The sequence below is a fragment of the Sinohyriopsis cumingii genome, unplaced genomic scaffold (assembly GCF_028554795.1).
Source record: "Sinohyriopsis cumingii isolate HCF-2022 unplaced genomic scaffold, ASM2855479v2 utg001837l, whole genome shotgun sequence".
Classification (NCBI taxonomy): domain Eukaryota; kingdom Metazoa; phylum Mollusca; class Bivalvia; order Unionida; family Unionidae; genus Sinohyriopsis; species Sinohyriopsis cumingii.
This window is the reverse complement of record NW_028316068.1, coordinates 495804-521684: the sequence shown is the minus strand read 5'-3', so window position 1 is coordinate 521684 and position 25881 is coordinate 495804. Positions and strand designations below refer to the sequence as shown.

Genomic DNA, 25881 nt, shown 5'->3' with positions numbered 1-25881 from the left:
TCAGTTTTGCAATTAAGTTGGTTTCTTTTCTACTTTTGACTTTGGTCATGTAACTTGGTGTGTCAGTCAGTCTTGGTGGCACTGAGTGCAAACCCTTCTGTTGAGTGTAGGTCAGTATATTGTATATTTTAGGATTCAGTGACTTGAATGAAGTTTTGAGTTTAAGCCAGTTTTTCCTTCATTGTTGGCTGCAAGATTAAAAAGATGTGCAGTTGTCTTATGTAAACATATTGCAGCTTTTCTCAAACATATGAAGATCCAACATTGTGGTCGTACAATTTTAAATGTCTTAATGACTTGTATAATAGTTTGATAAAGTTTTGTGTCTAATGACCTTAAATAGGTGATTATTAAGCAAAGGTGTTAAATTATTCTGCAGTATTTACTAAAAGTACTTATTGGGTAACATAATAATACTAATAAACATGAGTTTTAAGTGATAACAAGCAATCCTGTTTGCATAATGCATGTTAGTCATCCTCAGAGAAGAGAAAAATGAAACCTTTGTAAGACTAGATGCTTCTAATCAGACTGTATTAACACTTGTGGTTTGTGTCAGCATTCATTACTTTACAGTGGTGTCTTTATAAGCATGTCCATGGTATCTTTGTAAATATTTTAATACTGTCTTTGTAAGCATATTCATGGTGTTTTTATAAGCATGTCCATGGTATTTTTATAAATATTATCATGGTGTCTTTGCAAGCATGTTCATGGTATTTATATAAATATGTTCATGGTGTCTTTGTAAGCATGTTCATTGTGTTTTTATAAGCATGTCCATGGTGTCTTTTATAAGCATGTTCATTGTGTTTTTATAAGCATGTCGATGGTGTCTTTTATAATCATGGTCATGGTGTCTTTATAAGCAATACCAAGGTATTTTTATAAACATTATCATGGTGTCTTTTTAAGCATGTTCATGTTGCTTTTATAAGCATGTCCATGGTGTCTTTATATGCATGTCAATGGTTTTTTTATAAATATTATCATGGTGTCTTTGCAAGCATGTTCATGGTATTTATATAAATATGTTCATGGTGTCTTTGTAAGCATGTTCATGGTGTTTTTATAAGCATGTCCATGGCATCTTTTATAAGCATGTTCATGGTGTTTTTATAAGCATGTCCATGTTGTCTTTTATAATCATGGTCATGGTGTATTTATAAGCAATACCAAGGTATTTTTATAAACATTATCATGGTGTCTTTGTAAGCATGTTCATGTTGCTTTTATAAGCATGTCCATGGTGTCTTTATATGCATGTCAATGGTATTTTTATAAATATTATCATGGTGTCTTTGTAAGCATGTTCATGGTGTCTTTGTAAGCATGTCCATGGTGTCTTCATAAGCATGTTCATGGAGTCTTTATAAACATGTTAATGATAAGGCATACTGTGCTTTGAATTTGTCTCCTCTGAAAACTTGTTTCTGCATGACAATTTGAGATTTAAGTGTCATAAAAGTAAAAGGTCAAGATTGCTAACATAATGGTAAGAAAAACAGTTTCCATGTAATGATATGACTTCCACTGACCATGTCCTGACCACTATACGTCACAGTAATGTTGATGTTTATTGTACAATAAAAGTGTTTAACATGTGGGGGCTTAAAGTTAGATGTCAAGATCAAGTAAAAGTATTCATGAGAGAATTAGAGTTGCACTGAAAATACTAAAGAAATAAGAAGTTTCAGTTGTGTTGCTTTTGGGAGTGCAAAGAAGCATGTTGATTTAAGGGATAGAAATGTAAATAGGGTCAATGTCACTGTGGTACAGAGAAGATTCCTGAAGATTGTATTACAGACTATGATATTGTTGTTTTAGTATGTGTAATTGTACCAGATATCACCAGGTTCCATACTAAAATGGACTCCATTTTGTTTCAGATATGGGGTTTGCCTGATGGCTGTAATGGACTCGACATTAGATGATCCACGACTGCAGCTCAATCCAGGACCCCATCACATTCTGAAGAGCACAGATTTCTGTTTCTACATGAGTACAGCTAAAGATGAATACTCCAAAATTAATACCAAGGCATTGGCCCAGGGTGATGGAAAGCAAATTGCCAGGGTCAGAAATATGGGTATGTGAATTGTGCTTAAATGTTGAAGCATACACTTTTATCCTCAATTATACAGATGATTTGGTTCATCCAAACCAATGTCACGCCCTGCCAATATGTCTGATAAATAGATGGTATTTGCTTGTATTGATTGAATAACATATATAGTAAAGATTGTTAATTATGTTCTTGGATTGGATATTTTCTCTGTCATAAGCATAGATGCTAGGTAATAAAGTCATGATAGTCACACTGCATTCATAATTGGTACTTTAGAAACAAGGGTTTCTAGTTCAATGTAATTAAAGCAAGAAAAGAAATGTTTCAGTTTTATTCTATTTTTAACTAAATAATTTAAAATTTGCTTTAGTTGTTGTTCCAACCCTGTATATTGACTAACTGAGTAAAGCTTGAAGTAAATCTTTCTTGTGTTAATTTCTTATTATTTTGACTTGTGAAATGGCTGAACATTTGCCAGTCAGATAAAAGAACAATGTCTCTTAGAAACAAAGCTATGGATAAAACATTATGAGGAACGAAAGTTATAGTACTGCTAAATTGTGAGCCTTGACAATAAGAAAAAGCATGATATAAACATGCTGTCTGCAATTGGTATGATTTATATTATGCATGGCATTATGTTTCCACAGATTGTGTTACAAACTGTTTTGTCAAGACAGGCTTTAGTAAGTGTTTTAAACAATTTAAAACATAAATTGTTGTTCCATGAGATATTGTTTGTAAAATTAGTGATTGACAGAAATTAGACAGTTTCACATAAAAGTGATTTTTAATTCACCAGCCTTTACATTGTATGTCTATGTTGACACATTGATTGGATAATAAACTGTTTATCATGATAACTTGTATTTATATGCTGCATGTTGTGTAAAATGTTTCTTACCTTCACATATGAGTTCCAACAGTAATCATACCAGTATAAATTGTTTGGTAGACTTATATCCATTATCATCGATGTGGACAAGTACATTAACATTCAAACAAATGATGAAGTTGGACATAACATTTCTTGGTTATAACATTCTGTAAATCCCAGTTTTCTGTGAAACATTATAAAGTCTTTACTCATTTTCATGGAGTTGGCAAAAATACTTGTGTTTTTACCCATGAGATGAAATACAGTCACTGCATCATTTTCAGAACTATCATGAATAGTGATGATCAAACCATACTCCAACAATGACACAGTTGGACCAACATCTGACAAATGCAGTGATGCGGTTGGACCAACATGTGGCAAATGCAGTGAGACAGTTGGACCAACATGTGGCAAATGCAATGTCACAGGTGGACCAACATCTGGCATATGCAGTGTCACAGGTGGACCAACATCTGGAAAATGCAGTCACAGGTGAATCAACATCTGACAAATGCAGTGACACAACAATTGGCAATGCAATGACACAGGTGGACCAACATCTGGCATATGCAATGTCACAGGTGGACCAACATCTGGCATATGCAATGTCACAGGTGGACCAACATCTGGCATATGCAATGTCACAGGTGGACCAACATCTATCAGTGCAGTGACACAGGTGGACAAACATCTGGCAATGCAGTGACACAGGTGGACCAACATCTGGCAATGCAATGACACAGGTGGACCAACATCTGGCATATGCAATGTCACAGGTGGACCAACATCTGTCAGTGCAATGACACAGGTGGACAAACACCTGGCAATGCAATGATACAGGTGGACCAACATCTGGCAATGTAATGACATAGGTGGACCAACATCTGGCAGATGCAGTGACAGGTGGACAAACATCTGGAAAATGCAGTGACATGTGGACAAACATCTGGAAAATGCAGTGACAGGTGGACAAACATCTGGAAAATGCAGTTTCCTAAATGCAAGTATGCCACTATGCAGTTTACCACCAAACCCAACAAAAGTCTCTTTAACTACTTAGTGGGAAGAATTTAGAAATCATTCACCATCATAATTAGGTATAATATGACCTTAATAATGATGGAAACTGGCCCTCAGTATGGCCATGTTGAAATTATTATCCCTACTTCCTCCTCTGTAACAACATTGGAGTTTTCATCAGTGGACTTTTTCTACTACTAAGTTGGTCCTAAAACAAACGGTGCCATTTATGCATTCAGTATGCCTTCCATGATGGCTGCTTTTAAAATCTTGCTGTCACTACTCATCCTGAATAGGTGTCATATTAACATGGATTTTTCACCAAAAGGCTTTTATTGATGAGTCATTGGCCCTAAATGACAATGGTGTCAATCTGATATCCACTGTGTCCACCACAGCAGCTAATTTCAAAAATTGCATCACTGTGATTATCAGAGCTGGTTTCAACTGTCAGCTGTGTAAAGGAAGAAACTGTCTTATCTTGAATTCCTTTACATTTTTTGCCCATCAGAACATCAGTCTCTTTGAGGGAGTATTTTTCACAAGTGGACAAGGAGATTCCTTTCATTAATGTTAATTTCTAGAATATCCCCTGCATTGTCCTAGGTGGCCCTGGGTGACCAAGTGATCTAAAATGCTCACCTTTACCTGTCATTGCCATTTCAAATCTGTCCACATGAGTTCAAGTCTCAAGCTCGGCCTATATGGGTATGTGAGAAAGCTTACCAGTAGCTCTCCATGGGTCAGTAGTTCTTCCATTGGTCTTCCCAGGTTTTTCCTCCACCAGTTACACTGTATCACATGTCTCCTATGGCATTATTTCTAATACTAGAGAAAGATGGACAATTAAAATTTAAATAGCTCCAAGCCCCCAGTCAGCATTGCTGATGGTCTAAGTATATAAATAACTGAAAGTGGAAAGTATAACTATTTAATAAAATATAACAAATGAATTAAATAATTCCCACAACAGTTTCTCATATCCAACTCTTTCAGACTATTACAATCGATGACCTTTTACATGTTGCCAGATGTCATCACATAAATTGAGCATTCTGAAGAGAGAGAGTTTTCTCTTTCTGACGTTTGACTCGGTTTCTCATCTGTCACTCCTCCAGTTGTCATTGGTACTCCTTTACCCTGGCTTACGTGCTTTCCTGGCACTTCTGGTGACACAATCACATGCTCCTCCCAGCACTGCACCTCCACCTCTAACATCACTATGACATCTTCCTTGCACTTTTTGTGCCTTTTCCTGTGTTCGCTCTCTATGGACATGAAACCTCCAATTCCACCCGGAAAGCTTCCGATATAATGTAAAATTAGAAGGGACATATAGTCTGGTCTCCCTAGGCTACTCTAAGGAAAATTCTCCACTCTCTCAAAGACCATTGATCAGAATAATGGCAAATAAATTAACAGGCCAACTCATGCACTCACATCTAAATATTCCATACACACTTTGTTCTGTAATAATTGTGCTACGATAATAGTATCATTAACGAATTCAGATACACATCCCTAATTGTTGACTTCTTGATATAGTAAATTATCATCATCAATAGCAATCATGTAAATTCCACACTACGATTTATAAAAGACACAAATACGATATATTCGTGTGCATAAGTCCGACAATGACTATATGTTCATATGATAAGTACTTACAGTTCTAACACAACTCTGTAAATTCAGTTATGCATTTTGATGCAGCATAGTAGTAAATGACACAATACACTTAGATTTCAGTTCAGCAATCTACTATACATAATAATGTATCAATCTTACAAATTCCTATTTATGAAAGTAGGACGAATATTTGAGCACAACTATGTTACCTTAAGAAGCCTTCGTTTGCAGATCCCAGCCTCAAATTCCATGAGAATTCTTCTCCCCTTTCACAAATGTCAGGTTTCCCACTCAGAGTACAATCGAAACTTTCTATACTCGTCTCTTGCCTGGGTTCACACATGTACTAATTTCAAAACGAATTTAGTCTAAAAATAATGGTTTCCTTGCATAGAAAATCTGCCCTAAATTTGAATATCTTAGTTTTGATTGAATACGGTCTGGTCTCTTTGAATTTTGCTATGATGCTCACTTTGTTTTCCATTTTCCCACAGTCGGAACTCTTTCATGTCAGAAGGGAGTCATGGGTGATTCGCAACAAATATCTTCAGGCTATGTACACTAGCTCTTTGACCATGGTCTATCAAAGAGACTAGATGAATTAACTATAGAAGATATGTGTATATGTGACACTGGCTGCAATATATAACCCATCTTGCAGTGAGAAATGGCATTATAAGCCCCAAAACAATAACAAAGCAGCATTGTCTTATTTGCTGGCAATATACACTTATTGCCCCCAGTTACAAGCAGCGACATTGCATCATACTGGTGGAGGGATCATCAAGGGTATTGAGAGCTTTATCACTGACTATCCCAGAGACTTGAGGATGATACCAGGTCTTTAAAGAAAAAGAGATTTTTTTGTAATATTTCATGTTGTATTCCATCAGTTAAGTTAAAATGTGGCAATGTAAAAGTATCCAGATACTAGTATAGCTTTCATACAACATTCAGAAATAAAAATCTCATGCAGAAAGTAAAAAGGTGAATATTTACCAATACTTACAGGGCTGAGCAAATCCAATAGCCCGACGTCCCGGACTAGTAATTTTTTAAGTCGGGCAAGTAAAATTTTCCAAGTCGCTAGTCCGGGACAAGTGCTTTTTAAAAAAGTCGGGCTAGTCCTTATTTTCGTGCTTTAATCACTATATCTACCTTTATTTAGCCAATCATACCCTCCGGGCGTACTGAATACTTGATTCTATACCTCTTCGTGTATACATTTACATCCTGTTACGGCTTGACTGGATATTGTGCTAAGTGACCAAATTATTGGCAAATCAAAACACGTCAAACAAAAGAAAGCCAGTATGATCAATTAGCAGTTTACTCAGTCTAGATCATAGCAGTTTACTCAGTCTAGATCATAACCAGCGGCTCACTATGATTTTGATCCAGCAAGTCAGTGTAATTAAATCAATGAAACCTACTTTACCGACATCAGTGTTGGTTTCCTTTATGAACTGATTAAATGACAGTAATGATTCTTTAATTTATAACTGATTATACAGATGATTAACTTCCACATACAATATTGTGTTTGAAGTGAAACAATTACGCTAATTAATGAGCTGTTTCAGTTCTTATTTAAAAGAGAAATTTGATCTTGTGATCACTTTAGAAGTAGTTGTCAAGCAAGCTGATAGTTACTCTGTGGATAAAATGAGTTTGCTAAAAAAGAAATCGCAAGGAAGGTAATAACAGTGATTCGGAGAAGGTAAATTTGTTTGAAAATGGAGGGATAAAACGTAAGACGGATACTGAGTGTGCTTGTTATCCTTGTCTTGAATATATGACTCGGAAGGTGGCAGACATATACATGGACATATTTTCAAATCCATGAGCTAAAACATACATACATGAACCTGAAAAAGCCAAATGTATAACAACCAATGCTTTTACAAATTAAATTCTTTTAAGAAATAATTACGTTGTATATTATTTCCTTTTTTTTTTCTTTCTATGGATTAAGTACATACGTGTCATCAAATCTCAGCAAATGATTACCATTTTGGGACCAGTGAAAAGTAAGGTGGGACTAGTGAAGAGAAAGGTGGGACTAGTGAATTTTCTGAAACCACTTGTCCTGGACTAGTGGTTAAAAAAAAAATTGGCTCAGCCCTGACTTACTTAACAGTTTTGCTTCCCTTTTCACTTTTTGTTTGTATATGCTTGTCCAAAAAGTTGGCCATATTGTGTTATTGCATTTTCCGTCTGTTAACAATTGCTTGTTTGACCTATTGCTTTGTAATGGTTTTCATGAAGCTCATGAATTGGCTGCTTCATTGACAGTTCACAGCAATTGAAAACAGTATTCTGTGAGTTTTAGCCAAGCCTGGAGTATATTTTTTGATGCACAAAATATATTTTAATGAAACTGTACCCCAGTTAAATGTTTTGACTTGCCATTGTATCACATATCATTTTAACTGCCCCAGCCCCACCACCTGAAGGCCACAGCATAGGAAATTGTAACTCCAGCTTGTATCCTTGTCCTGAGAATAACCTTTTAACATTGATGATATTTTAATGAAGCTTGAAGCAGTTATATATCATACAAGACAGTTATATATCATTCTGTGACAGTTATAATATTGTGCTTTAACAGTTATACATCATGTTCTGACAGTTATACATCATGTTCTGACAGTTATATATCATGCATTGAAGTGTGTCACAAACCATTGCTAGGCTAACTGCTTCATCATCTAGATGTATTGGGAAATTGTAAATCATTGACCTCTGTCGATGAAGGGCTGTCTTTTGACTCAGTGAAGATACTTGCAAGCTTTATCAAACAAGCCAAGTCTGTACCTCAGAATGAAAAAGTAATCAGTAAGGACAAGGTCATGAGATGGGTATGTTTTGTGGTACTCTTGTTTCTGATTATCTCATGATAAACTTGCCGAATTTGCAGGCTAAATTAACATTTTGTCTCAGGGTTTGATAATCACATGACATGAATTATAGTGTGGCATGCAGGCAAAATAAATGCATTTAAGAAAATACCTATAAAATTATATAAAATGTTATAGAGAAAATGACCATGGAGTTGCAGCGGATAATGGAAGAGAGCATCGATAAGGAAGAAGATGAGGGAGAAGAGGAAAGTGCATTCAACACAATCACCAGTCAGAGAGGTTTTGCCGTAGCCGCACGTCTCCAACAGCAAACCACAATTCCCAGCAGGTCTTGTGGTAACCTATTAAGCAAGGAGACAGGTACACAGCAAGCAAACCACAACAGGGAAGAAAATGAAACATTTAATGATAAGCTACACAACAAATACAAGGATATGGGCCAGGATGAGTAAGTTGATGATTTACTTTAATGTCAAGCCTGCCTTGTGTAAACTTGATGAAGCTATCATTTTGCTGTCCATATATGTATCTGTATATCTGTCTGTCCAATTGGCTGTCCACATCCTGGATTAGGATCAGTGTTACAGATTTTTAGATTAAGTTTTCCTTTCTAGCTAAATAAGAGTATGCCTTGACAGAAAAAGGTCTCTTGTTTATATTGGAAAAAAAAATTCTTCATTATCTTAAGTTATAGATGCTCAACAAGATAGAGATATCATTTACCATTTTTTTTAAAATGTTGCATTTTAAATTTAGTTTTTGAAATAATTAGGACATTACCCAATGAGGTTTGAAGGCCCTATAGTGATCAGATCCATCTGTCCATCTATCCATCAACAATCATATCTGTCTCTCCATCTGTCCATCAACATTTGGTTTCTGCAATATAACTTTACTGGGATGTGTTGGATTTTATCAGAATTTGTATGCAACTTTACAATGATGAGACCTTGAATGATGTTGATTTCCAGCATTTCATGACTTCATTTACACTATTTGAGCCCCCTGATTACCTAGCTCCATACTTCTGCAGTAGAAATTTATCGGCTTAGCTAGATTTCAACCATAATTTATAAATGACATTGCATTGATGAAACCTTGACCGAGTTCATTTTCCAGCATTTATGACTTAATTTAGGGAGTTAGGCCCCATGGCTGCCCTTATTCTTGACTTGGTTTTCACAGCATAACTTTATGAAGATATGTTGCATTTCAGCCAGACTTGGTATGTGGCTTTCTATTGATGTGACCTTAAACAAGTTTGATTTATGTTGCTCCCTGGGAGCCATGGCAGTTCAGTTGGTGGAGCATTGGACATGTAGTCCCTTGGGTCATGGGTTCAGTACCCACCCATGCTAGCCCAGGTCATTGGCCATGGTGCTTGCTTTTGAAAGGGACCTAGCTCCTATTCTATCAGCTTGATATCGCCAGTACTGTGTTAAAAGTGCTGGTAAAACCCACAAGCAAATCCTTTTGTTCCACATCATTTACAGGAGTTATGCTTCCTGTTTGCTTATCATTTTGACTGGTTTCCACTGTACATCTTTACCTAGGCTTTGTTTAATTTTAACTAGATTTGGTATGTGGCTTTATACTGATGAGAGCTTGAATGAATTTGATTCAGCATTTTACAGTATCATTTAGAGGAGTTATGTCCCCCTGATTACCATCTCCTCCTGACTTTGGTTCTTCATACCAAGGCACACTGGATTTAAAACAGATTTGGCAAGCACCTTTATACTGATGAGGTCTTAATGTAGTTTAGTTTCCAGCATACCACAATATCATTGAGACAAGTTATCGCTCATGATTGCTAGTTAATTTGCTTAAATGCTGTTGGGCCAAGTGTAGAGGGTGGGGTCCTTTGCAATACATCAATTGCCAAGTGTAGAGAGTGGGGACCTTTGTAATACATCTTTTGCCATGTATAGCGAGTGGGGGCTTTTGCTAAGTGTAGAGTTTCAGTTTTGCTTCCCCTGTTGATTTTTTGTAATTTGTCACAGTATTGTTGAAACCAGTTGAGCAAATCGTGCTTAAATGAACATATCCATTATGAAATCTGAATATAGTTATGTATAAAAGAACATATCCATTATGTAATATGAGTATAGACATGCATACTGGGACTAACCATTATGCAATATGAGTATGGTTATGTGTACACGAACATAACCATTATGCAATACAAATATAGTTGTGTGTAAATGAACATAACCGTTATGTATGTGTGTGTGTGTGTGATTTGGATTTTTAACAAAGCTTTAATTTTTCCATCATATCGCTACGATGTCTGCAGTGTGGCAGTTTATAGTGATGTCTATCACTGGGGCATCATGCTGCAGACATGTAGCATGATGTCCCACCCAGTCACATTAGCCTGACACAAGGCTGACCAGTACTAACACTAACCTCTTAATGCTGAGCGCCAAGCGAGGCAGCTGTTAGTACCATTTTTATAAGTCTTTGGTATGACTCAGCCGGGGATTGAACCCACAGCCTCCCGCATCTGAGGTGGATGGTCTAACCACTAGGCCACTGGAGCAGTAATAACCATTATGCAATACAAATATAGTTGTGTGTAAATGAACATGACCATTATGCAATATAAGTATCACATAGTTGTTTACATGTTAACTTTGTATTGCATGATGCTTATGTTCATTTACACACAACTATATTTGCATTGCATAATGGTTATATTCATTTACACACAACTATATTTGCATTGCATAATGGTTATGTTCATTTACACACAACTATATTTGTATTGCATAATGGTTATGTTCATTTACACATAACCTTACTTATATTGCATAATGGTTATGTTCATTTACATACAACTATATTTGTATTGCATAATGGTCATGTTCATGTACACATAACCATACTCATATTGCATAATGGTTATTTCCAGTATGCATGTCTATACTCACATTGCATAATGGTTATGTTCATTTACACATAACCTTACTTATATTGCATAATGGTCATGTTCATGTACACATAACCATACTCATATTGCATAATGGTTATTTCCACTATGCATGTCTATACTCATATTACATAATGGTTATGTTCATTTACACACAACTATATTTGTTGCACAATTATACTGGTATTGCATAATGATCAGTAGAGACTTCACTGGTTTTAATCATGCATTCATGCATCACTGGTTTTAACCACACATTCATGCTTCACTGATTTCAACCACACATCCATGCTTCACTGGTTTTAACCACACATTCATGCTTTACTGATTTTAACCACACATTCATGCTAAACTGGTTTTAACCACACATTCATGCTAAACTGGTTTTAACCACACATTCGTGCAAAACAAAGGGAAACAAGTTGACAAGCAGATATCAAATATGAACATTTCATTTTTGGTACCTTATATATACACTTATAAGTACAGTCCAGTTGCAAACAACATACTTAAACCTGCATCAGTTCCATTTGCAAATATCTTTCAGTTGATGCCACTAAAACACTTGTATGTTCATTAGAGTACTTTCAAGACTGAACTATTGTAACTCAATTCTGTCTGGTTCATCTCAGTATCTACTTAAGAAACTTCAAAAAGTTCAAAACACAGCAACTCGGATCATACTTAGAGTACCACGATCAGAGTACACCTCCCCACTGCTTTGTACCCTTCACTGGCTATCCATTCAATCCAGAATCAAACACAAAATTTGTTCTCTGTGCTACGTTTCACTGACGGACTCCAGTCCAACATACCTATCCGACCTCACCCATGTGTACGCATCAGCAAGATACTTACGATCCTCTTCTGACAGTCGTATACTCATTATTCCACTACGAAAACGTTCTTTTGCATACCAGGGCCCAGCAACGTGGATGAATTACCCACTGAACTTAGACACAAAGACACAGTAATCCCATTCAAGAGTGCTCTTAAAACTCACTTATTTTGATTGCAAGAATGAACTTGAAGACCTAATAATATTCCCTACCTTAAATATTTACAGCATGTTTTTATGTCTTCTAATTTCATGGTGTTTGTTTTCTGTATTAATATCATTATATGTTTTTTATGTTATAGGTGTTGTCTAATGTTGTAAAGTGCTTAGAGCTTCTAAAGATTAGGCACTATACAAAGTCCTCATTATTATTATTATTATCTGCTATTGCATACTGTAGTGGCAGATTAGGGGCTTTGTTATTTGTTCTTCTGATTACTTCGGACCTCTGTAATTAAAACCTAGTTAGGGCTAGGGCATTAAAGTTAAAAACACTTAATGTCGACTTTAGAAGTTTGCTCAGAATGTTTGTGTACATATTTTGTAAACTGAATATGGCATTCTAGGAATGTACAAATTTTCAAATTTTCTGGAATTGAAATATTTTGATCTGCAGTGGGAGATTTGTGTTTTAAAAGTTTGAAATTAATTAAATATATTTCCAGATTCATAACAGGACCACCACCAGTAACACTGTATGTAGGTTCCAAGAGAACTACATGTTACTTAATGAGAGAATGCAGGCCCGAATGTTGCCTGGAGTGGGCAAAAGTAAGTATTGCAAAATACATGGATCAGACCATTGATTCCTTTTCTATTGACATCAATGGTCATTGTTTGAAAAAAATAAAATTGTGTGCACTTGATGAACCAGTACACAATATGTGTACTTCTTCCATGAAGTTAGTGCATGCATTTTGCAGCAATTTTTATAAGGTAAATTATTGTCCATAAAGCTGAATATTGGTAAAAGCTACCTTAATCAATAGCCTCAGTCCAGGTAAAGTACAGGATGATTTTGACCTGCTGGAAAAATTGAAATAATGTAATTCACAGGCAGAATATTTGGAAAAAAGGAAAGCATTGACTAATGTCTAGCAGTATTAAAAGAGAAAAATTGCATGCTGATATTGTCTTTTATGTCTGTCTGAAGGTATCAAGTACAGGCCCTTGGCCCCCCACTACTTGGAACTTATGACTGCCATAAAAATGTTGTGGCAGAAATAATTAAAAAAACATAAAAATTGGGCTTTTCATGAAGAAAGCTGAAGTTTATTATACCATGCCCAATGAAGTTGGAGGGTCTATAGGAATGGGTTCCATCCATCAGGCAGTCCATTTCTTCCATCAGTTAGACCATTCCTACCATCAGTCAGTCCATGCCTTCCATCAGTCAGTCCATTCCATCCATCAGTCAGTCCATGACTTCCATTAATCCATTCCATCCATCAGTCAGTCCATTCTATCCATCAGTCAGTCCATGCCTTCCATCAGTCAGTCCATTCCTTCCATGTCAGTCCATTCCATGCATCCGTCAGTTCATGCCTTCCATCAGTCAGTCCATGCATTTCATCAGACAGTCCATGCCTTCCATCATTCAGTCCATTCCTTCCATGTCAGTCCATGCCATCCATCAGTCATTCCATTCCATCCATGTCAGTCCATTCTATCCATCAGTCAGTCCATTTCATCCATGTCAGTCCATTCCATCCATCAGTCAGTCCATTCCATCCATGTCAGTCCATGCTTTCCATCAGTCAGTCCATTCCTTCCATCAGTCAGTTCATTCCTTCCATTATTCAGTCCATTCCTTCCATCAGTCATGTGTTTTTCTTAGAGCATAGCTACAAAACCATTCAAATGAACACATATGAGATGATTTTTCATGTATGCAATTCTTCAATTCTTCAATTCCAGTACTTTTTAAAGTTTTCGTCCATCCATCATTCATGCATATTTTTGTTTTAGGATCATAACTCCAAAACCATAAAAAAAGTCCTTTAGATTTCATATGCATTATTAGATAAATGGTCTGTATGTGACTTTTGCTATTCATAATTCCTCATTTTCATTCATTTTCATGCATTTGTCTGTTTGTCTGCCAGCTATTCACACTTTCATTTTGAGGATAAAACTCCAAAAACCAGTCAGAAGACTTACAGTCCAGATGTAACATGTGGTATTCCCAATTCTTCATTTTCATTTTTATCAACATTTTCATCCATTTGTCTTCATCCACTCATTCATCATTCACACTTTCATTTCCAGAGCAATACTCTAAAATCATTTTAGGTAGCTTCAAATGTGGTTCTTTTTGATTAGGAGATTCATTAAATGCCTCGTTAGACTCATGTCACAGAAGCAATTGAGAGAGCTCTGTCACTCCATATTCAAGCATTATTAAAGAGATGAACTTGTGAGTTTGACGTTGTGATGAGCTGTTGGACTCGTATCACAGAAACAATTGAGAGATCTCTGTCGCTCCAATTTATTCAAGCATTATTAAAGAGATGAATTTCTTGAGTTTGACATTGTGATCAGCTGTTGGTTAGACTCATGTCACAGAAGCAATTGAGTGATCTCTGTCGCTCCATATTCAAGCATTATTAGAGAGATGAATTTGTGAGTTTGATGTTGTGATGAGCTGTTGGTTAGACTCGTGTCACAGAAGCAATTGAGAGAGCTATGTCACTCCATATCCAAGCATTATTAGAGAGATGAATTTGTGAGTTTGACGTTGTGATGAGCTGTTGGTTAGACTCGTGTCACAGAAGCAATTGAGAGAGCTATGTCACTCCATATCCAAGCATTATTAAAGAGATGAATTTGTGAGTTTGACGTTGTGATGAGCTGTTGGTTAGGCTCGTGTCTTACAGAAGCAATTGAGAGATCTCTGTCACTCCATATTCAAACGTTATTAGAGAGATAAACTTGCGAGTTTGATGTTGTGATGAGCTGTTGGTTAGACTCGTAACTTACAGAAGCAATTGAGAGAGCTCTCTTGCTCCATATTCAAGCATTATTAGAGAGATGAACTTGTGAGTTTGATGTTGTGATGAGCTGCTGTTGGTTAGATTCATGTCACAAGCAATTGAGAGATCTCTGTCACTCCATATTCAAGCATTATTAGAGAAATGAACTTGTGAGTTTGATGTTGTGATGAGCTGTTAGGTAAATAAAGCAGTTGGATTTATTATGACTCTAATAACACAGGAGATGGTCTTGAAAAAAGTGAAGGTATTGGAGTTGTTAATTGGATTTATTATTACTCTCATAACATATGATATAGTCTTATTATAAATAAAAATATGCACTCAAAAAGTATGATATGCCTAAGCTAATTTATGGAAACTGGTTGGCATTGTGGGAGGGGTATCTGATTAGAGGATTTAGGATCAGTTACTTTAGAAATAGTGACGTGCATACTTTGTGGGGTTCTTCAAAACTGTTGCTGTTATACTTAGATGACATTGTTAGGACTGGTGGCTAAAATTACAGACAGGTATTTGATCACTAATAGACCCCATTCAGGGTAAATAGGTCTTCTATTTTCCTGAGCTGATAACCAAGTAAACACTGGAACATTTTGCCTTTCAGGATTGTGAACACTGTAAATACAAGAATGCAAATAATGCAAGATGGCATCAGAATCTGATTATCTTGTCAACTGAACATGCCAACAATGGAATATACAACTTCATTGTGCCTCTTCGGTCCGAATTCCTCAGAATGAGAACTCTGAGTCCCATCATACTTCTGTTTGAAGAAGAGTGAGTATAGATATTGTATTAATTCTATAGATATAGTATGATGTTTATAGATATGGTGTTAATTCTAGATATGGTATTAATTTTATAGATATTGTATGATTTCTATAGATACTGTAAGATTTCAATAGATATGGTATGAATTTTATTGATTTGGTATGAATTCTATAGATATGGTATGAATTCTATAATTCTATATATATGGTATGAATTCTATAGATATTGTATTAATTCTATAGATATAGTATGATGTTTATAGATATGGTGTTAATGCTAGATATGGTATGATTTCTATAGGTATTGCATTAATTATGTAGATATGGTATTAATTCTATAGATATTGTATTAATTCTATAAATACTGTAAGATTTATATAGATATGGTATGATTTCTATTGATTTGGTATGACTTCTATAGATATGGTATGAATTCTATAGATATGGTATGATTTCTATAGGATATGGTATTAATTCTGTGGTGTTAGTTCTATAGACTTGGTATGAATTCTATAGATATGGTATGATTTCTATAGATATGGGTATTAATTATGTGGTATTCTATAGATATTGTATTAGTTCTATAGATATATTATGATTTCTATAGTTATGGTATTAATTCTATAGATATGATATCAATTCTTTAGATATGTTATTAACTCTATAGATATGGTATCAGTTCTATAGATATGGTATTAATTATCTAGATATTGTATCAATTCTATAGATATGGTATTAATTCTATCGATATGGTATCAGTTCTATAGATATGGTATTAATTCTATAGAAGTTATGATTTCTATAGATACGGTATTAATTCTATAGATATGTTATGATTTCTATAGATATGGTATTAATTCTATAGATATGGTATCAATTCTATAGATATGTTATGATTTCTATAGATATGGTATTAATTCTATAGATATGGTATCAATTCTATAGATATGGTATTAATTCTATAGACATGTTATGATTTCTATAGATACAGTATTAATTCTATAGATGTGGTATGATTTCTATAGATATCTTATTAATTCTATAGATATGGTATTAATTCTATAGATATGGTATCAATTCTATAGATATGTTATGATTTCTGTAGATATGGTATTAATTCTATAGATATGGTATCAATTCTATAGATATGTTATGATTTCTATAGATATGGTATTAATTCTATAGATATGGTATTAATTCTCTAGATATGGTATCAATTCTATAGATATGGTATCAATTCTATAGATATGGTATTAATTCTATAGACGTTATGATTTCTATAGATACGGTATTAATTCTATAGATATGTTATGATTTCTATAGATATGGTATTAATTCTATAAATATGGTATTAATTCTCTAGATATGGTATCAATTCTATAGATATGATATTAATTCTATAGATATGGTATTAATTCTATAGATATGGTATTAATTCTATAGATATGATATTAATTCTATAGATATGGTATCATTCTATAGATATGATATTAATTCTATAGATATGGAATCAATTCTATAGATATGGTATCAATTCTATAGATATGGTATTAATTCTATAGACATGTTATGATTTCTTTAGATACAGTATTAATTTTATAGATATGTTATGATTTCTATAGATGTGGTATTAATTCTATAGATATGGTATTAATTCTATAGATATGGTATTAATTCTATAGATATGTTATGGTTTCTATAGCTGTGGTATTAATTCTATAGATATGGTATTAATTCTATAGATATGGTATTAATTCTATAGTTATGGTATTAATTCTATATTATTCTGTAGATATGGTATCAGTTCTATAGATATGGTATTAATTCTATAGATATGGTATCAGTTATATAGATATGATATTAATTCTATAGATATGTTATGATTTCTATAGATATGGTATTAATTCTATAGATATGTTATGATTCTATAGATGTGGTATTAATTCTATAGATATGGTATTAATTATATAGATATGGTATGATTTCTATAGATATGGTATTAATTCTATAGATATGGTATCAATTCTATAGATATGGTATCAATTCTATAGTTATGTTATTAATTCTATAGATATGGTATCAATTCTATAGATATGGTATCAATTCTATAGATGTGGTATCAATTCTATAGATATGGTATCAATTCTATAGGTATGGTATTAATTCTATAGATATGGTATCAATTCTATAGATATGGTATTAATTCTATAGAGATGGTATTAATTCTATAGTTATGGTATTAATTCTATATTATTCTATAGATATGGTATCAATTCTATAGATGTGGTATTAATTCTAAAAGCCTTATTCATGCACAAAAAGGATCTAAACAAATATGAGCAACTTGGTTTTGTGTTAAGTAAGCCCTAAAGGAAAACAGATTTGCAAATTGAGGATTTTTATACATTTTAATGGTATTACATGCAAACAAGTCAAGTTTTAATGCATAGGATCTACTGTATTTACAATATATATGGGGACACCATAAATGAATTTTTAAAGTAAATTTTTTGCACTGTATGCTCAAGAATATGGAGGAGGGGAGTTGCATATTGTGAGCCACCTATGGAAAACAGATTTATTGCAATGTTTGTAATGAACTAGGACATAAACAAAAGTGGTGCACTACCAATAGGTAGAAGGCATTGATGTACACGCCTGTACAACACATATCCAGCAACAAAATGCATTATAATATGTGTATACTTTTCAATGTAATAATTATAATTCTATAAACAGGATTTAGGCACTATCTGATTTGTGTACAGAGTGCAGCTTGTTAATATGTAAACAACTATGTGATAATGTTCAAGTTACTTCCCCCTCTGAAGCTCCTTAAGTGTCTAATATATCAATGTCTTCTTGTAGGTATGTAAATCAGTCTCATATTGAACATTCTCATGTGTCATGGTACAACAGATGGATCTTGTATGTATGTAAATCAGTCTCATATTGAACATTCTCATGTGTCATGGTACAACAGATGGATCTTGTATGTATGTAAATCAGTCTCATATTGAACATTCTCATGTATCCACCACATGTGGTCATGGTACAACAGATGGATCTTGTATGTGTGTAAATCAGTCTCATATTGAACATTCTCATGTATCCACTACATGTGGTCATGGTACAACATATGGATCTTGTATATGTGTAAATCAGTCTCATATTGAACATTCTCATGTATCCACTGCATGTGGTCATGGTACAACAGATGGATCTTGTATGTGTGTAAATCAGTCTCATATTGAACATTCTCATGTATCCACTACATGTGGTCATGGTACAACAGATGGATCTTGTATGTGTGTAAATCAGTCTCATATTGAACATTCTCATGTATCCACTACATGTGGTCATGGTACAACAGATGGATCTTGTATGTGTGTAAATCAGTCTCATATTGAACATTCTCATGTATCCACTACATGTGGTCATGGTACAACAGATGGATCTTGTCTGGTGCCTTCTTCATGCATTTAATATGTAAATAATCAAGGTGATGAAAAGAAATCTGTCAAGTCTAAAAGCAATACATTGCATACTACCATGTCTAAAAATCAATCCTCTGATCAAAATTGTCACGTCTAAGGCCTTCTCAAAAGAGGTCTGCAAGTAATCAACCTAAATAGTCAACAAATCCTTCCCAAAACTGAATGAGATTGAATTAATATTACAGCAAACTATATCAGTCAGAATTCTAGGTCTATGTGAAACCTTTCTTTCTGATGATACTGATGATTTGACTCTCCAAATACTGGGGTTCAACTTTGAAAGAAAAGATAAGGAATCCATGTGTGGTGGGGGTATTCTCTATGTAGACAGTTCCATTAGCTCTATACTAATAAACCTGAAAACATAAGTGAAATTAATGTGCCAGTGTACACACTGAGTAACCACTACCCAGTCTGTATAACTAGACATGTTCCGAAATCATCTAAAAATGGTCAACATAAGTACATTACAGGGACATTAAACAGTTTGATGAGGAAATGTTTTTAAATGATTTAGTTTGCAAACCCTTCCAATTAGTCGTTTTGAAATATAGCTGATGTCAACACTGCCTTAGACAAATAGTATCGGATGTTCAGTGGAGCCTTAGAAAAGCATGCCCCAATTAAAACAAAAAGGGTTAAACACCAAATTACACTCAAAGAGGATTGCCCATAACATCAATGAGGCTAGGCACCATAGAGATAATTTCCACAAGAAAAAAGACATGAAAAGCTATAGAAAGTGGAGGAATAAAGCTAAGCACCTGATAGATAAGGCAAAAGAGAACTACTATAAACAGGTTATTGATGAAAGTAAGAGTACCAAGACATTGTGGAAACATCTAAAAGAGCTGAACCCACCCAAGAATTGTTTTCCTCCAAGCCTTAAGCAAAATGATGATATAGGAACATCTGTACAAGACATTGTGGAAATGTTCAACAATTTCTTCATAAGCATCTCCAGTAACAGTATTCAGAACCAGACTAACATCTCAATCGAACTTGATGCTCATCTATCATTTATAAGAGCTAAAATTCCTGATGATAATTATTTTTCAGTAGCTAATGTTAGTGAAGCTGATGTTTTTGATATGCTAATTAGGTGAATATTAATAAAACCTCTGGATTGGATGGTATTGGTCCACGAATTCTTAAAATTGCTGCACCAATAATAACAAAGTCATTAATGCATGTCATAAACTTGAGTATAATGAGTGGTAATTTTCCAGAAAAACTGAAATGTGGAAAGGTTACACCTATCTTTAAGAAAGGAGAAAAGGGGCATCCATAGAATTACAGACCAATATCAATTCTACCTGTGATGTCAAAATTATTTGAAAAGCATGTAGCCATTCAGGTCTATAAATTTTTTGAAACATACTCTCTATTTCATAAAGCACAATCAGAATTTAGAAAACACCACTCATGCCAAACAGAACTTACCAAATTAATTGATCTTTGGCTGAGGGAAATGGATAATGGACATATGACTGGGATTGTTTTCCTTGACTTCAAGAAAGCCTTTTATCTTGTTGATCATGAAATTCTGCTGCAAAAGTTGAACTATTACAGGTTTGACAATCCTTCTATAAACTGGTTTAGATCATACCTAAACCAAAGGTCTCAACAAGTAAGCATTGGCAATATTAGCTCTCAAACTCACACTGTTTATTCAGGGGTCACTCAAGGCTCAGTTTTAGGCCCTCTCCTCTTCCTTATCTATATCAGTGATCTACCATTAAATAGTAAATCCATAAATACAGAATTTTTTCCAAATGATGCAACCATGTATACATCTCGTTCTGATACTGAAGTTATCCAAATGAGATTCAACTCAGACCTTATTAGAGTCCAAAACTGGGCACAACAAAATAGGATGGTAATTAATGAAGGTAAAAGAAAATGTATGATTTCGGGGACATCACAAAAGCTACACAAGTCAGGGAGCCCATAACTATCTCTTGCAATAAATAACCATCAATTAGAAAATGTCTAACATGAAAAGCTTGTAGGTGTGTCCAAAGATAATAATTCATTATGGAATGACCCTCTTTATCAGCTTTGTAAAACACCGTCATCCAAAATTGCCCTACTCAACAGAATCAAGAAATATTTATCTATAGAAACTTGCAATCTATACTGCAAGTCACATATTCTTCCAACAATTGATTATTGTTCAAATGTATGAGGAAACTGTGCTAAATCTGAGCTTGGCAGGATTTATAAACTTCAAAAACAAGCAGCACGCATAATTTTACATGCATCTATTGATCGTCCCTCAAAAGCATTGTTTACAGAACTCAAATGGTTCACATTATATGACAGGATAGATTTTCACAAGGCAGTTCTTTTATATAAATGTCTACAAGGAACTGCACCAGAGTATCTTCAGGACTTATTCAGGCCTTTTTCAACACAATACCAGTTGACATCAATATCACATGGAAACCTAGCACCAGAACCAAGAACAGAGCAATTTAAAAAGACCTTCCAGTACTCTGGTTACAGTTCTGTGGAACAAGCTTCCACTACATGTAAAATCTGTTGAAAATATTAGATTATTTAAGAAGAGATATCATGAGCATGTATGTGTTTCTAATAGATAATGGAATTTAGTATTTTAATACTAAACATTTAAAATAAACAGTAATTATTGTTATCTTCATTTAATATGCATTGTTATACTCTTCTCAAGAGGGTCTCTGGGGAGATTAGTCTTTGACTAATGAGTCACCCTCTATAAATAAAAAAATATTATTATTATTATTATTATTATTATTATTATTTTTTGAAAATTGCATGCCAAAAAATGAACTCAAATTTAAATTTTATTTAAGAAAACTTTAAAAAATGCTTTGAGTGTTCTTTGTTTGCACTTTCCTTCCTAATGGCACGTTTATTTTGGAAGCAATAGTTCAGGTAAGAATGAATTGTTTGTGTAAGAATGAGTTCAACCTTTTCTATTCTAAGTTATGCTTCCATAAAGTTTCTTCTTGATGACATGCTAAGGTTTATTTGCCATTTATTTCGACCAAATGACTTTTGATTTTATGCACTTGTAATTAATTTTAATAGATACAAGTACCTAGATTACAGTATTATAATTGCTTGCTACCAGTTGTGTTTATTGAACACCAGGGCTTCTATCTGTTTACCATCTGTAGTCATAATTGACTCTTTGTAACCCATGTTTGTGACTAGACTGGCTTTTGAACTCAGAGAGAATGCAATTTCTAATAATATTATTTTATTTGTGAGATACTGTCATATTGTTAACCTGGATATAATGCACTCTTAGTTATTTTGCACCGTACGCTGTGTCATGCATGAATGGCAATATTTATGTCAATGAGCAATGTGTCATGTTAGCTGACAAAAGTGATACACTCTGTGGATGCATACGGTACATATATGGAGTTTGTGGATATATTTTTGCCTTTAATAAATTGCTCATGAAGAAAAAAGTGAATACATGATACAAGGTTAATTCTTTTTATTATCGAATTAGCATTTTATTTATCCGTTGTATTGTAACATGCAGCATGCAGGGTGTTTCGGTGCACAAATTGAACACAGTTCATTTTGTTTCCTATAAAAGTGTTTTGACTATGATATAGCTGAAAACAAATTTCACCTTAAGTTCTGGACAGGAAATGAATTAATTATTTTTTTTGTGTCTCAATATATATGGTAAATACAGTATTATTTCTTACTTTAAAAGAGGCAGCTGATGTATGGAATTCACTTTTTGCAGTTTGTTCATTGGTCCATCTGTCCTGTCCATGCCATTTTTACATTTCCTTCCAACTACTGCCATGAAATATGTAGTATGGGTACATCTTTATATGAAAATTTGTCACAAAGATTTTGTTTGGTGATATAATTAAATTTATATTCCTTTTAAATTGTGTCTCAGTATTATACCAGGTACTGGGGTCCTTGCTGAACTCTCGTATTTAGGTACAATAACTTATCAGCCCCGTGGAATTGGGCGAAATTGTTGACAATATGAGTAGGAAGTGTTGATAGTATTCATTTTAATCATTTATTTTTCATGCTGTTAGATGATTACAATATTTATCAAGATGGATACTTTTAAAACTGTATGCAAATATTAGAGCCTTTCCTTGTCTTGCTTCACCTCAGTTGTATAAGACAACTATGGCAACCTCAAAAATGTTTCCATAGCAACAGTCATCTTTTCATATGTTTATTAGATAAAATGATAAAGTTTATTTTTAATTGCCCAGAATGTCAACTAAATGTTTTTTTCACAAGGACGATTTGTGGGCCTGACATTGATAATACTGTAATTTCTGGCAATTTTGAATCAAATTAGCATTAAAATCAACTTTAGAACATAAAACTTCTTTGTCCGACCTTAAAATGAAGACTACACATAAGTAAATGCTTTACGTTGGCTATTAATACATTGTATTGAAACAGTAGTGGTGGTGGAGTTGCCATGAATTCAAAGGCCAGGCAACATTTAGCTTGGCTTTTGGGGTATGTTAAGGCAAAATGACAGACCTTAAGGTGATTATTATGCCCAGATTATTCTTTAGGATGAACCTTGTAGTACAATGTAGCTTAGTCAAAGAAAACACACAGAGGCCCTGATCACAGGTCAAATGTGTCTACAGTGCCTGCATTTACTGATCATGACATCTCAGCTCAGTCTTTGTGGGTTTGAATCTCCGACTCAGCCAGCATGGGTACATAAGAAAGCTTGTCACTAGTTTCCCATCACGGGTCAGTGGCTCTTCCTGAAATTTTTCAAGTTTCTTCCTCCATCAGATATTTTGGCTGCCATGTCTAGCCTACCATGTGCTGAAAAATGGGATTAAAACCAACAACAACAACAAAACTAGCAGCATGAGTTTATCTTGGGCTGATTTTTATGTTGGAGCTAAAACTGGATTACTGTGATCTAGATTTACTAGTTTACTGATCATGTTCTTATCTGCATGTATCTTAGCTGCATATAGATAAGTTTTACCTCTGATCCCTTATTCAGCCATGATTCCATATGCCGTTAAATCAGCATCTTTAGTACATGGCAAAAAAGATGTGGCAATCTGTTTTTCTTGTGTGCTTATATTTCTCTCCATTTGAAGCTGGCATTTTTTCTTTCTTTCTTCTGTGTTTTTTTTTATTTATATCCCCTATATTTGCACTGTGGATGCCTCTTTAGCTGAGCACATGGTTATGCAGCATCATGGCATCATAATAGCTAATACTCATATTGGCAGGAGGGGCATCTGTGATTCATTACATGATCCACACCAAAAGGACACAACAAACTGTCTTGCTGTTGGCTCAGTATTACACCATACAGTATTCACATTAGTTTCCCTATGCAATAGCAAAGTGACCTCCAGCTCTAAGGGGGAGTAACCACAACTGTATGTGGCACCACCAGCATTACAATTGGGCGTACAACAATTTTTCCTATCAGTTTTATATAATCCCAACTTTTGATTAGGTCGTTATCAGTGGAGATCATAAATGCTTTGTATTTTCACTTTAAATAATTCTTATCTCATTTTTATGAGGTTATGAGATCGTTCTATTTAATAGTCACCCTTACGAAACATTATGGGTTATTCTCTGTAAGATCAAAAAATGGATGGGGTTGTAGAGGATTAGGTGTTCTGCCCATCTCCAGTGGAGAAAAATATTTTTAAAAATCTTGGTATGTATTGGGTAAATAGAGTTTCAATTTGTTTGTTTCCATGTGGTGTTGATCATTGATATAGATGATGAAAAGCATACATCCACCAGATTAGATTAACACGACCACTAAACTGATGTTAAAAATAATATCATTTATTACTTTATAAATCATGAGATCATATGCCTGTCGCATGCTTAGACAATCAGAATAACTTATTTCCTGCCTAAATGCAAGTGTGTATGATACCACAGTCACTATAGTGAATAGCAGTCCTTGTGTAACAAAAGCTTACACACAAAACAATCAGGTAGGGGATACAACTTTGGTATTTAGGAAATTGGATCACTTTAGTATCAAGATTTAATCATTTTGAAGGAAATTATGGATTACTTGTCAGATTTGTTTAGACACAATAATATGAAAAGATTTATATCATTTCATCTTTCAAACGATATTGACACTAGACAGTTTGCATAATTATGTTACTCTAATCTGGGTTAAATTCGTTGATAAGTTCTGGCAGTGATTGAGACTTATAAGGGCTTTAATCATTTGATTTTGTTAATACTTCACTCAGATGTTTTATGCAACATATATCTTCCACAATTTGTGAACTTGGCTAGAGTTTACAGACATGAAAATATTTACCAAATATATTCACGTATAAGACAAGTCCAGCTGCAAACTGCACAGACACGTCTCACAGACCCAGA

General features: G+C 34.3%; 1 protein-coding gene across 1 annotated transcript in view; it reads left to right on the top strand.

The window, feature by feature from the left end:
• Positions 1-25881, top strand: part of LOC149771459 (potassium channel subfamily T member 2-like) — a 153812-nt gene that overhangs the window by 80793 nt on the left and 47138 nt on the right. Inside the window, exons 15-18 of the mRNA XM_089948428.1 lie at positions 1890-2089; positions 8636-8909; positions 12897-13002; positions 15829-16001. Coding sequence (XP_089804554.1) covers positions 1890-2089; positions 8636-8909; positions 12897-13002; positions 15829-16001 — 753 coding nt within the window. The remainder of the gene's footprint in view (positions 1-1889; positions 2090-8635; positions 8910-12896; positions 13003-15828; positions 16002-25881) is intronic.